Source organism: Fusarium venenatum, assembly GCF_020744135.1.
Source record: "Fusarium venenatum strain MPI-CAGE-CH-0201 chromosome Unknown EDB82scaffold_3, whole genome shotgun sequence".
NCBI lineage: Eukaryota > Fungi > Ascomycota > Sordariomycetes > Hypocreales > Nectriaceae > Fusarium > Fusarium venenatum.
Genome location: NW_027072131.1, coordinates 3,096,707 through 3,109,339, shown reverse-complemented (window position 1 = coordinate 3,109,339; position 12,633 = coordinate 3,096,707). Strand labels below are relative to the sequence as shown.

Genomic DNA, 12,633 nt, shown 5'->3' with positions numbered 1-12,633 from the left:
CCTCTAACTATTGATGTCTAATCGTGCTCGAGTCATCGGGCTTAACAAAGCGTACCTTTTGGCTCAGGTGACAGCAACATCACAATTGGAACTTGGGCAGCCTCAACAGTTCGTTAAGTTAGCTTGATAGTACCATTCCAAAACAAATATTATTTTCAAGTCCTATTTACTTGTATCTTGAAGTTACAATTGCAAAGCAAAGACGGTCGTTGGACATAAGTGATGGCCCCATTTATACACGTGATCATGCCGCTAGCCCGCCAGAACATTGATACTCGAAAAACTTCAAGACGTTCCCTCAGACGCCCGCACGCGACGACTCTCTCGAATTGAGCATTCACCAGTTCAACCAAAACAATGGCCATGTCTTGTCGGTACGCCGCCCAGAGCTGTGCTCGCCAGCTCCGATCCGCTGGCGCTGCCCGAGCACCCGCACAGCTTGTCCGCATCCCGGCCACATCGAGGAGATGGAACTCATCCGAAGCTGCTCCCGTCAACCCCAAGATCGCAACCATTGTCGATCAGATTAGCCAGCTTACTCTTCTGGAGACTGCCGACCTTGTTTCCAGCCTCAAGGTTAGTAGTGCTGGTGCTGAAATAAACATTAATTGGACATTGGCGGGGTTATTTGGATCGTAGTCGCTAACATGACGCCTTGAACAGAGCAAGCTCAACATTCCCGATATGCCCATAGGCGGCTTTGCTGCTGCTCCTGCCGCTGCCCCCGCTGCCGTTGAGGAGGCTGAGGAGGCTGCTCCTGCCGCCGCCGAGAAGACCCTCTTCACCCTCAAGCTTCAAGGATTCGATGCCCCCTCCAAGGCCAAGGTCATCAAGGAGATCAAAAACATGCTCGGCCTGAGCTTGGTGGACAGCAAGAAGTTCGTCGAAAGCGCACCCAAGATGATGAAGGAGAACGTTCCCAAGGAAGATGCTGAGAAGATCATCAACACCATGAAGGAGTTGGGCGCCACCGTGGTTATGGAGTAAGATGGATGATCGATCTATGGGACATGACGACTAGCGACTTGGCACGATAGATGGCTGGATTGCATGTATAAAAACATATGTACTAGTATCTAACAATACGCAACCTTGGACAAGACTCATCGGTGAGTTCTTTCTAATCATGATATCACATCGAACATGAAGTAATCATTGTCGCTCTGACAAGTTACAATCACTACTACTTCGAACTTATAATGAAACGTTGAAATGTCACTACCCTAGGCAGTCATTAAAATGACGGGTATCAATGCTTTGTTTTCAGTTCCCCCAATTACGAACGCCGTTCCAAGACCAACCCGGGAAAGATATGTTGAACGTCCAACGACTGTTCCCATTCGTTTCGTTCTCCGGATGATGGCAGCCAGGCAGCGTCCCCATTCCATTTTTATTCTCTTGTAAAGTGATTCCTTTTCCTTTGTCGTTGGGCCCGTTCCTAGTAATTGTTGCCATTCTTTGCCCCGTGGTTGTGCTGGCAGCCAGACTGCATCTCCATCTCCGTTTGAAAATCCCTTTGCTCTTCAGTGATCAGGCGGTCGTCGTCTTCTCCAAAATCGCTAGTCTCTTCCCATAGCCGATTCATTTCCGCATTTTCAGTCTTGGGAATGGCCCATATACTTTCGCGCTCACGCTTGTGACGTTCCCGGTCCTCTTCGATTCTCTGCTCTATTTGTCGCTTGTCAAGTTGATTTGATGCGCCCCGTCGGCCTGGCTTAGGGATGGTTTGAGAAGGTGGGATATCTGTCATCTCCACATCTCCGTTTGGTGAGGCGAAGTCTGCTGCATTTGTCTCGCGTTCCTTTATAACATCCTCAATCTGAATGACTGCTTGCGACTCCAGGTACCCTTTGCCTTGAAGCCCTTGCAAAACCTATAGTAAATGTGAGCCGAACGTTCTAAGTCGAGTCAGAGAATTGCATGGTGCTAGGCTCAGCTGACCTTTCGAACTACTCTGACGTTGGCAGCACCAGATCCATCATCGGGAGCGACAGCATCAACAACACGAATAATGTCCCGTTGCATCATCCGAATATAGTCTGGATGTCCATCGCGCTGTGCCATGTCGAGGAAATGCTCAATGAAGTACATGATGTTGGCCCGTATGTTCATGTTATTCTGTTGGTTTAGGTCAGTGATGGGTTTACACTGAGACTCGATAGACCTACCACTCTTTCTAATTGTTCCAGGATACATGAGTGTAAGTCCTCGTCCATATCCCTATATCTGAGAGCATATTGTGCGGCCTTTTGTGCAGATGCTACGGATGCATTGAGATGCTGAAGCTGAGAGGTGAAGCGCATGCGCACTTCGAAAGGATCGGCCATAGTGAATGAGTATTGATCTCAACTGGCAAGAATGATCAGTAGTGAAAGACAAAACAAAAGTCTGGGGTGACAGATTCCGGAAGTTCGGAACCTCTGAACGACTTCAAGAACTTTCTCGGGGTAACAAGGCACAAGACTCTCGTATAAAATAGATCCAACCAAGATGATTAGTGGTGATAGTTGAGATGAGAGATGTACTGGGGCTGGGTAAGGTTGTTTGTTAGTGGATCAGCAAGGAAACAATTGCCTATAGTGCCACAATGGCTATGGCTGTGGCGGTGCTCATACGCGGTGAGAGAATTTGAGACCGACCGGGAATAAACCAGTCTCACCTCCTAACCTGCATCTTCAATTTCTCTTTCATGCCTCACTTTAATATTTGCTTTTCCTCTTCAGCTGAATTTCCGTCACTGGTGAAAAAATACATACAGGTCGGACTAGCCGAAGATGTATCACATTGCTCTAACCACAAAAGGTTCCCGGTGAAAACTTATCAAGTGTGTGTGTGCGTCTTCGCTGAAGCAACGTTGAAGCCACACATGGGTTATGGATGGGCATGGGCATGTCAGGGGCTTCACCCGTTATTCGCGAATTACCTCAGATCGCCAGGGGTCACTTACACTTAGTTGTACAATCTGAGCGAAGAGGCCACTTTGGGCTCGGAAGATTACTACTCTACTGTACTGTACGTATAAGGCTGGTTGACCTGGAATAAGCCGGAAGGGATGCTAAATATGTACCCATGATATCTAGTTGGTTGTTTTTTACTCATTTCCTAGCATGATGATGAGACTTTGGGTGTCTTCAGTTTGCTTCGCCTCTTCTCTTAGTGAATGGCACCCCATTGAAAGGTATCGATTTCTGCATAGAATTCATACAGCTACTTATTTACCCCTTATCGTTCCGTCTTTGCTTCGTTTTCCTGTTTTGGATACGGGGCAGGTCGCGCATTGGGCAGCAAAGGCACTTTACGTTACCTACTACCCGGCATTTTTCTACCATTTGAGAGGTAGCTTCACTGTACTCTTGAGCTACATTATGTAGCAGTAAACAAGGACTCGCGCTGTCAACCTGACAATACTAAAACAAATAAATGTGGAATCCTTTTGTATAAATCGAGTCTCTCCCCCCGTTTCCCCAGCTTTTTGTATTCTTTCAATTTTGCTCCCACCTTTCCCCATTCCGATCTACCTATATTCGCCTCTGACATTTGACACGAGTCAGTCGGTCCTCTGCCTCTAGATTTTCTTCTTCTCATACACAAATAACTTTTGATTATTCGTTCAGTTTTAGACACAGAAAGCATCATGCCCAACTCAATGGCTCTCACGCCTTACGGCTCAAATGGAAGTACAGACCTCACCATGGCTGTTCTTGGCTGTGGTAAGTAGAAAGATCCATTCACCATGAGACAAATACCATGGCTGCGCAGCATACACCCAGACATGGGTATAAGCCCCAGCATGGTTTTGAGATCATTGAATATGGCCAGAACCACCATGTTCACTTGCTGAGAATCGAACAGGTACCATGGGCGTTGCCATTCTCAGCGGTATTTTGAACTCTCTCGCAGAGATGCAAGGACCCAAGCCTCTCCAGACCTTGACTTCAACGCCCGGCGATGAGGTGCCTAACCGACTTCCCTCACGTTTTATTGCCAGCGTAGCCACTCCTGTTGGTGCTAAGCGCGTCAAGGGTGCCCTTTGGGAGCACTCTTCTATTCTCAAGGTTGTCCACAACGACAACCTTGGTGCTGTTCAGCAGTCTGAGGTCGTCATCCTTGCATGCAAGCCGTGGATGGTCAAGGAGATTCTCACTGAGCCTGGTATTTCAAAGGCTCTTCACGGCAAGCTCCTCATCAGTGTCTGTGCTGGTATCACCGTTGAGGATATTGAGATCGCGCTTCATGGCGCTGTGCCCTGCAAGGATCCCGAGGAAGATGGCCGATGCCGCATTGTCCGTGCCATGTGCAACACCGCTGCTGTTATCCGTGAATCCATGACCGTCATCGCATCTCCCAACTCTCCTCTCGACCACGCCACTGAGAGCCTTGTCACCTGGATTTTCAAGCGTATTGGCGATGTCGTCTACCTGCCAACCCGACACATGGACGCATCAACAGCCCTGTGCGCTTCAGGCCCTGCCTTCTTTGCTCTCGTCCTGGAGGCCGCTATTGATGGTGCCGTCGCCATGGGTATCCCCCGCGCGGATGCTCAGCGCATGGCCACACAATCTATGAGAGGTACTGCTGGTCTCGTCCAACACGGCGAGCACCCTGCCCTTCTTCGGGAGAAGGTCTGCACATCCGGAGGCTGCACTATTGGCGGCGTCTTGGTCCTTGAGGAGGGCAAAGTCCGAGGTACTGTCTCAAGAGCTGTGCGTGAAGCCGCTGTTGTTGCTGGACAGATTGGCAAGGGAGCCGAGGGTGTAAATGGAACAAGGTTCAACTATGAATAAGGCGATCATAATCAAGACGTGGTTGAGACTTCCCAGGACCAAACTGAAGTTTGGTTCAGGGCCTTGGGGTGGATCTACCGGTATCTATTTCTACATTGTATTAAACAACAGTCGGGAAGCCTTCTAACGGCTTGTCAAGTATGGCTTTACCTCTGTTCAGACAGTTTGTTTACATAGCATCGCATGGCATAGGTAGATAGGGATATAGATGGTGCAATGGTTTGATTTTATACAGAGTGAACATACAGTTTTTCCTGTTTGGTACGTTTCCTAACGCCTAACTAGACCCGTTTCTTTACTTCGGTAGCTCGCACATGAATGAAAACATTGATGTTTAGGCATCTTCCACTCGAGCCTTCTTGCTGCTCGAATCTTCAACACTCTCCTCCGTATCCAGCTTTCGTTTGCTGTTAGCTGTCGTCTGGCCCTCGTGCTTGTCTGAACGATCGACAGCAGCCAAAATACGTGCATACTCCAGCCCAACACCATGCAGGGTATCATCGAGCTTCTCTACACGCTCAGCAGGTTCAATTTGAGAAAGGAGGTCCTTGTTGTGACGGTACAGTCGTTGCTTCACGATCAAGCTCCATACTTTGGCTTGGTGCCGGTCGGCTTTTGTCGCAGCTGGTTTGTCTTCATCAATCGCCATGGTTGGTCGTACTGATAGGGGGAGCTGAGACATCAAATGCATCTCGAGAACTCGTCCAAATTGGCGAGGAGCGATTTTAGCCCGGAGACGAATCTCTTCAAGCAGCGAGAAGCCCATAATCAGCTTTGGGAGGGCTCCCTTCTTAGGGATGGCAATATCGGTGTCAACTCGCAAATTGTTAAACTCCGGCATTTTTCGAAGAAATTGCAGATCACATATGTCTCGCAAATCGTCAAATGCCTCGTTGGGGTCCTCCACAGTGAACTCGTAAGTTTGTGGGATTTTGTGGTAGTGCTCGAAAATGGTCTTGTAGAGTCGCGCACCATTGCCCTTGCCCTGGAAAGGAGGTAGGATAACGAATTGAGATAGTCTCGTTCGGCAAGGAAGTTCGCCGAGGTCCATGTTGCCGTCGGGCAATTCCCACTCGTCAATTCGTGGTGATGCTGGTGGGGTGGGAGGTTGGAAGTAGTAGAAGCGATAGATAGTCGAGTAACCTACAAACACATAGGCGGTCTTGTCTCCCACCTTGCGCTTCTGGTAGAGGCCGAAGAAGGTCCAGCGGTCGGCATCGGAAAGGTCGAGCTCGGTCGAGTCCTCCTCAGGGTCTTGGCCAATATAGGTACCCCCCTCAATGAAAAGAGGTACGAATATTTGTAAACGGTTGTTGAGCTGCTTGACGGCGGGGTCGGCAAGGTTTCCGCGCCAGATTTCGTACTGGCCCTCTGGGCTATCCAAGGTTGTGTGAAGCGTTCCTGGTGGTGTCCAATCGTTGCCCAGTTGCTTGGAGCTTTCCTCGAAATCGCTGGCTTTAGCAAAAGCAACTGGATGCAGTCAGCATTTCTTGTTCCAGACGTAATACGGGTTACACACTTTTAGGGAGATGGTTACCCTCGTCAAGGATAGCTGCAACATCTGTGGGTTCAAGTTCGTTGATTGTGCCAGATTTCTTGCTGTATGAAATCTTCAGGTGCGGTCGCATGTCGTTGGCGCGATATCGAAGGTTGACCTTGAGGTCCTTGTAACCAAAAATCTTCTCTTCATCGCCGAAAATCGAGTAGGTGTGTCGAGGATTAAAGGTAGCAATATGTTGGAGACCAGAGTCAGAGGGAGACAGAAGGTTGATCTGAATGGCCTCGTTGGCGTCAGACAGCCCTTGGGGAAATGTCAATACAGAATACCTAGTATTGTAAATTGCGACAAAGACCAGACTTACATGGCGTGACGTCTTCCATTTCTTCTTTCGCCTTTAAAATAATTTATGGTGATAACCACAGTAACCAAGTAGGATGTTGTTCGGCGTAACAGGGTATAAAGAAGAATACTGGGTTAGTAGGCAACTTGCGATGGAAGTTTGCCGTTGCGTTGCTAGGTTGAGCGTCGTCCACTACAAAAACGCGCCTGTGCAGCAGCGCGTCTGGGCTGCACGCGTTTCAATTAAGGCGTATCTATAGGGCCAACTTTCAGGTACAGACAGTGGATGACGCAAGATGGGGAGAGCAAGGTACGTACCCTCAAGGCCAAATCCGAACGGCCCGTGCCCATGTCTGTCGCATTAGTACATGTTAAACTATCATTTAGTGAACTCACTCTAGGCTTCACTTTAATTCTTATCCTTACAAATTTGTGCGCCATGCGCTTCGTCTCCCAAAAATGTTACACATAACAAGCAGTTCGTCGCCGGTTGGCTCAGCGGTGTTTTCATGCATCGTTCTTGTCGTCATCTCCCTCGTCGTTCTCCTCATTCTACGATACTACCTCCCTCTACGAACAACACCAGCATTTTATCTCATCCCCATCTTCTTCGCTCTCTGGCTGCCAACAATAGTCGTTATTCTTGTCCCGATCGATCTTGCCTCGAGCGCTGTCACTGGAGATGAAGCTACAAGAGGGATATGGCTTCCTGAGCGAGTCATATTGGTTTCATGGCGCATTTCGTATTGGTTGACATTTGCTTTGACTTGGTATGATGACTTACTCAATGGTTTGTATGGCGTGTCATTCTGACGAGTGATCCCAGGTTTATACTCCCAATACTAGCCGAATACTCCGACTCAGGATACAGAGAACCATACGACAAATTCATGTACTCAGTCCGCAGTAATGCGCAGTTTCACGCCATTGTTTTAGGTTTCTCATCTATCGGCCTCGTCTACTTTTTTATTAAGTTTGGTTTCAAAGTCGAAGCTATCAAGGGCACGATCATGGCACTTGCCTACTGCTGGGGATTGATACTCGCCATTTATCTGATGGGTCACGGTTTGGTATCGATACCGAGGCGCCTTATGCGTGGCGCAAGCATCAGCGGACGACTCCGAAGACTCCAAAGCAAGGCGCCCAAGGTTTACGAGGAGATGGAGGATTCGATCGCCAAACTTGAGGATATTGAGGTACAGGTCACGGAACTTGGACGACGCAAGACAGGAAGTGCAAACGTGTACAGGGACTGGATTGAAGAACTGCAGGAAATAGCAAACATTCCCGAATCTCAACCGCGAAGCACACGATTCAGCGGAGGCTCCGACACCACCATTATTCCCCATGTCATCACTGAAAAATACCTTGCCGATCTCACTAGGAAGTACGTGCGCGCGAAACACGCTCGATCGCGATATGTCAACGCCTGGAGCGACCTCGTTCAAGAAGCGACCGAAACGCAAGCAATTCTGGATTCTGCAGCATCGAAAAAACTCGACTTTGGCGATGTATCACCCCATGCAACGTTTTGGGAAAGGACGGTCATCTTGACGCCATACACACGATATCTTTATTATTACCAGATTTTGCCTTATGCCCAAGTTCTTCTTGGCCTGTTCTTGGCGGCAGCATCCGCTTGTATTGTTTGGTCTGAGGTCGTTAAGGTTGCGTTCCCCAAGCTGTCGGTCATCAGATTAACAGTGGTGCACCACTGGGTTGGTGATAAGCCTGAAGTTGGTTTCGCCGGCCAGGCTATCTCGTCCTTATGGATTTGCTACATGTGTTCAGCTGCCTTGATTTCAATGACAGAAGTCAAAGTCTGGCGCGGCCGAGCGCTTGTTCGTCGCAATACAGCCCATGAATCGGCTTTCTGGTATGCCATGCAAGTGGCTAAACTCACCATCCCTATTTCTTACAATTTCATCACCTTCTTGTCAAGCCAGGTCTACAAAAAGACAGTATTCTACCATTTCCTTGGCCAACTAATCGACTTTACACCACTGGGTCATTGGTTTGACGATCTCTTCCCTGTCGTCGTTCTATTCCCTGTTTTTGCTACCCTATTTGGCATCTATGGCAGGGTCAAGCGAATTTTCGTTGGCATGGATGTCATTGACGACGAGGAGGAGAACGGAATTACTTATGGCACTGGATCTTGGCGTGAAGGTAGAGACCTCATCTCTCGTGAACTCGGTGGAAGCACACTCTTCCATCGTAGGGAGGATGCTCTTTCTAGGATAGGCGGAGCTGCAACAACTGGTGGCAGATCGGCGCCCGTTCTGTCGATACCTTCAGCTCGCGGTGCGGCCTCTTCACCGGCTCGGTCGCCCGCTCGACCTTCAACGACGAGCGCCCGTCGTGGCCCAGAACATCGCTATGGTCCAAATTGGAACGACGAAGAACCAGAAGATGACAATCTTTTTGCAATTATCGGCCACCGCATGAAGAACACCATGGATGGCATCGAGGCTCCCAAGTGGTTCAATGACATCAAAAAGCCAAAATGGATGGGCGGTGATGACAGCGATGCGGGTGCTGGGTCATCTAGCTCTGGGCCTGATTTCCGCAGGTGGTTTGGTGGTTCTGGCGATGGTCAAATTCGCATCTAACAATACGATTTCCACACATGACGGCGCATGGTCTTTTTTTTTTGGGGGGGGGGGGAAAGCACAGTTTTGTTTGAATAACGCCTCACGTTTTGCTATCGGCACGGATAGACCATGATGGAGTTTGAGGGTTTGGTTAGTATAATTTTAATGCAGCTACGTCAATATTGCTTTCCATGGGGAAAGTTGACATTGGAAACCTGGTGGCAGCTGTTTAGATGGCTTTTCGGCAAACACTAGGTAGTAAAGTGGCAAGACGTTTAGATTTTCATGTATTATACTTATATATAGTGCAGATATATTTATTTTATTTAGAACAAGCTCTATTCATTAAATCCGACTCATATACATCATAATACATGGCATCAAAATGTATTCGTTAGTCATAATCTTGCCTTGTAGCCAAGAATCATTCCTCATAGAAGTGTGCAAGAAGTCGTTCAATCAAGTTTCGTATCCTGGCAAACCTCATGGTTTTGGGGGCGGGCTGACCGTGTTCCAAGTATTAGCCTTGCTCATCGTTCGCTTGCGAAGCGCAAACATGATCTCCTTCTCCATCTTGTCGATATTCTTTTCAAGGTCTGCATCGTCTTTCTTGTGCTGTTCCTGTCGGCGCTTGTCGATAAACATCCAGCAAAAGACAATTATGGCGGTGACGGGGATAGTTATGGCGAAGTAGACCCAGAGTTCAACAGAAATGACAGGGTCGGCATCTAGAGGGCCATATCAGTTCAGAGGCACTTTAAAAACAGATGGTTATCACAAACCAGCTGCAAAGTCAAAGAATGTCATGCTAAAGACAGAAGCAAGATAGGTCCCTGGTAGGAACAGAGCACCCATGAGGGATAACGTCTTCATAGCCGTACTGTCCCGCTTGCTAGCATGGGCTATTCGCCTCTGCTCTCCTGCAATCTCGAGGTTCAGTCTTGCCTCACGCTGTGACATGATGTTATACAGCTATGATATGTTAGCAGTGCTTCGCGATGTCTGCATGGAATTCTTACTGCTTCGCGCTGAACTTTGAGTCTCTCCAGAGTGATGTGAATGTAGTTCTCCAGGCCCTTTAGTTTGACCTTGTAAAAGTCCAATCGAGACACCATGCTTCGATGCAGTTTCTCAACCTCTTTACGATGCTTTCGTTCAGCCTCGGATTGTTTCTCGGCGTCGGGACATAGCGTAATCCACACGAACCGAAAGGTCTCCATGGCCTTCTCCATCTCTTTGACAAGTGCTTCATATGCCTGGGGACGCTTCCACATGACGTTTCCATGGCACTCAACAAGATCACGACTCAGGCCGTCGATGTCGATGAAGCCATTTTGGAAATACTGTTCCTGCTCCTCGACCTCGTTGCGCAGGCTGACGGCGTTTTCAAGGCGGCGGAGCCAATGACGAGCTTTACGCTGTTTCTCATCATTTTCAGGAGATAGGTCGTACGTAAGGATTATGAGAGGGAGAAGAATTGGGTGTCCAACTTGGCCAGCGCATGCCTTGAGGTGGTCCAAAGACTTTTCAATCTCTGAGCTGGGAGTTCCCTTGATGAAGCCAGTAGTGATACCGGTCTTGAAGGAATGAGAGAGTAGCATCTCCCAACCTCTGGTCCTACCCTTTTTAAGGACATCTGATTTCCTGTGGATGATTTCTGTGAGAGAGTGTGAGCGAATTTGAGCTCGGTAGACAAGTCCAGCAGCCAACTTACGCAGATGAGGGTCATCATCATCCTGATCATGGGCGCACCAGAAGAAAGGGCCAACAACAGAATTCGTTTCGATACCTCGATGTGGCAGATTCATAGCACGAACCATGGATCCATATTTCTCCGAAGGTAGTGAGATGACCTTTGGGAGAAACGTATCGGGATGCTTGGCATTCTTTTGGACTCTTGGCGATAGTGTTAGTTGGTTCTTATACTAAAGTTTCAGTGTCTTCATAGCTCACATCAAGCGGACACCGCTGAGCAGCTTGGTATCAGGCTTTAGATTCTCTGGTGGTGCGAAGGCACCCTGTCCTTGTCAATCGAGTTCTGGATAAGATATCAGAGTAGTGGTGTACTAACGGTTTGATTCACAAAGTTATGAAACTCGTCATCTGGTAAAGGATGTTCTTCGCAGACGTTGTAAAAGGGATCCTAATGGGCACGTTAGCAAATTAATTCGTCTTTTGTCGAGAGTGATTTCTTAGATGCAGACGCTTATGCAGAAGCTGACTTACCGAGTAATTGAAAATCTCGACGTAGCTTGTCTCTTCTTTAACGACACGACATTGATCGACATAATGCCGAAACAAATAATCTTCCATTACGAAAGTGCGATATAGAACAGATGTTTAACGTGCTGTGGATAAGTTTCTGTATGCGAAGTGATTGTTTGATTGAATGTATGAATGAAATTGCAGGCGCGTCCTGAAAAAAAGCCACCTCCGGTTTCAATGCCTGTGTTGCGTCTTGCAGCTCGCTAGTCAAAGCTTGGCTACAGGTAAGCTTTAAGAGGAATAGATCTAGTTCGAGGTACAGGATCGTATTCCAGCGAGACGGGACAAGGAAGAGGAAAAGGAACAGAAGTCGGTGAGTTTGCTGACTACTACCTGGGTAGCAGGTTAGTGCTTATGGGAAGGTACAATTGCACATCGAAGCAGGGTAGGGATCCAGATATTTGATGAGGCTGAATTAAATGTCAGAGTGACATTTCAGAGTGACATTGAACAATTCTGAGACCGATAAAATCCCAATTCCCCTGCTTAAGTAAAGTACCTACTACATTGAAAGGTACGGATACCTAGGTCGCTCAACAACGACAAGCATTATATGCTCCCAACCTCGTGACTTTTCATCATTTGGAAATGGAAGGAACTTACAGCCCGCAATGACCTTTTTCTCTATACCTTTCTCTCGCTGCAATCTGGTCTTTTGCCGTAACTCTACTAATTGAATTGAAAATATAGCGGAAAGAGCGGCCGCTTCCTCCTATCCCACATGGTGGCCGTCCAAGACTCTACTGCAATAATAAAGTGTAACCCCAGCCTCAATCAAGACCAGCCCGTACCGTTTCTATTTAGCCTCCGCGCGTGCCGCTAAAAGAGGAACCCGTTCACGGGTCAAGTGGGGAAAGGCACTTGCTAAGGTCCAACATTCAATCAGAGCAAAGGAAGATGAAGCTCAACTTGATCAAATGTCATCATCATAACCATTCTTCGCACGAAACCCAAATAATTCATAACACTGCAAGGTTTTCTGCTCTCCATTTTGGCAGACTACAGAGGAATCGCCAACGGATAAACAAGTCCTTGTTTTCAAGTCAGTGCTCGTCAAGTTGAGCTTCATCAATCTCCACATATAAGCTGCGTATTCATAGGTAGGTCGCAAAAGGATACAGGCGTACTCGATGAAGCTGTGTCTGTAACC

At 47.9% G+C, this 12,633-nt stretch overlaps 7 protein-coding genes across 7 annotated transcripts; 4 read left to right on the top strand and 3 right to left on the bottom strand.

Annotated features, from left to right (window-relative positions):
* Nucleotides 1-357: 357 nt before the first annotated feature.
* EDB82DRAFT_477432 (mitochondrial 54S ribosomal protein bL12m) lies at nt 358-987 on the top strand (the record flags this gene model as incomplete). Its single annotated transcript, XM_025727271.1, has 2 exons — nt 358-576; nt 664-987. The coding sequence occupies 2 exons, from the start codon at nt 358-360 to the stop codon at nt 985-987; spliced, it is 543 nt and encodes a 180-aa protein (XP_025581754.1).
* Nucleotides 988-1,195: 208 nt separating this feature from the next.
* EDB82DRAFT_235361 (CTD kinase subunit gamma CTK3-domain-containing protein) lies at nt 1,196-2,717 on the bottom strand. Its single transcript, XM_025727270.2, has 3 exons — nt 2,169-2,717; nt 1,942-2,118; nt 1,196-1,873 (listed from the first exon to the last, which is right to left on the bottom strand). Exons 1-3 carry the CDS (start codon nt 2,325-2,327, stop codon nt 1,439-1,441), a joined length of 771 nt encoding a protein of 256 aa, XP_025581753.1. The 5' UTR covers nt 2,328-2,717; the 3' UTR covers nt 1,196-1,438.
* EDB82DRAFT_235370 (uncharacterized protein) lies at nt 2,603-3,503 on the top strand. Its single transcript, XM_065607280.1, has 2 exons — nt 2,603-3,012; nt 3,081-3,503. Exons 1-2 carry the CDS (start codon nt 2,878-2,880, stop codon nt 3,369-3,371), a joined length of 426 nt encoding a protein of 141 aa, XP_065463932.1. The 5' UTR covers nt 2,603-2,877; the 3' UTR covers nt 3,372-3,503.
* On the top strand, nt 3,504-4,951 carry EDB82DRAFT_235371 (pyrroline-5-carboxylate reductase dimerization-domain-containing protein). The gene is made up of 2 exons (XM_025727269.2): nt 3,504-3,710; nt 3,853-4,951. The coding sequence occupies exons 1-2, from the start codon at nt 3,635-3,637 to the stop codon at nt 4,782-4,784; spliced, it is 1,008 nt and encodes a 335-aa protein (XP_025581752.1). The 5' UTR covers nt 3,504-3,634; the 3' UTR covers nt 4,785-4,951.
* A 52-nt stretch (nt 4,952-5,003) lies between these two features.
* On the bottom strand, nt 5,004-6,884 carry EDB82DRAFT_505901 (histone acetyltransferase type B catalytic subunit). The gene is made up of 3 exons (XM_025727268.2): nt 6,647-6,884; nt 6,304-6,585; nt 5,004-6,254 (listed from the first exon to the last, which is right to left on the bottom strand). Exons 1-3 carry the CDS (start codon nt 6,663-6,665, stop codon nt 5,119-5,121), a joined length of 1,437 nt encoding a protein of 478 aa, XP_025581751.1. The 5' UTR covers nt 6,666-6,884; the 3' UTR covers nt 5,004-5,118.
* A 125-nt stretch (nt 6,885-7,009) lies between these two features.
* Nucleotides 7,010-9,552, top strand: EDB82DRAFT_567862 (LMBR1-like membrane protein-domain-containing protein). Its single transcript, XM_025727266.2, has 2 exons — nt 7,010-7,394; nt 7,451-9,552. The coding sequence occupies exons 1-2, from the start codon at nt 7,084-7,086 to the stop codon at nt 9,234-9,236; spliced, it is 2,097 nt and encodes a 698-aa protein (XP_025581750.2). The 5' UTR covers nt 7,010-7,083; the 3' UTR covers nt 9,237-9,552.
* Nucleotides 9,469-11,963, bottom strand: EDB82DRAFT_235215 (uncharacterized protein). Its single transcript, XM_025727265.2, has 7 exons — nt 11,445-11,963; nt 11,290-11,361; nt 11,172-11,236; nt 10,933-11,114; nt 10,238-10,875; nt 10,001-10,190; nt 9,469-9,946 (listed from the first exon to the last, which is right to left on the bottom strand). Exons 1-7 carry the CDS (start codon nt 11,529-11,531, stop codon nt 9,702-9,704), a joined length of 1,479 nt encoding a protein of 492 aa, XP_025581749.1. The 5' UTR covers nt 11,532-11,963; the 3' UTR covers nt 9,469-9,701.
* Between the last annotated feature and the right edge of the window lie 670 nt (nt 11,964-12,633).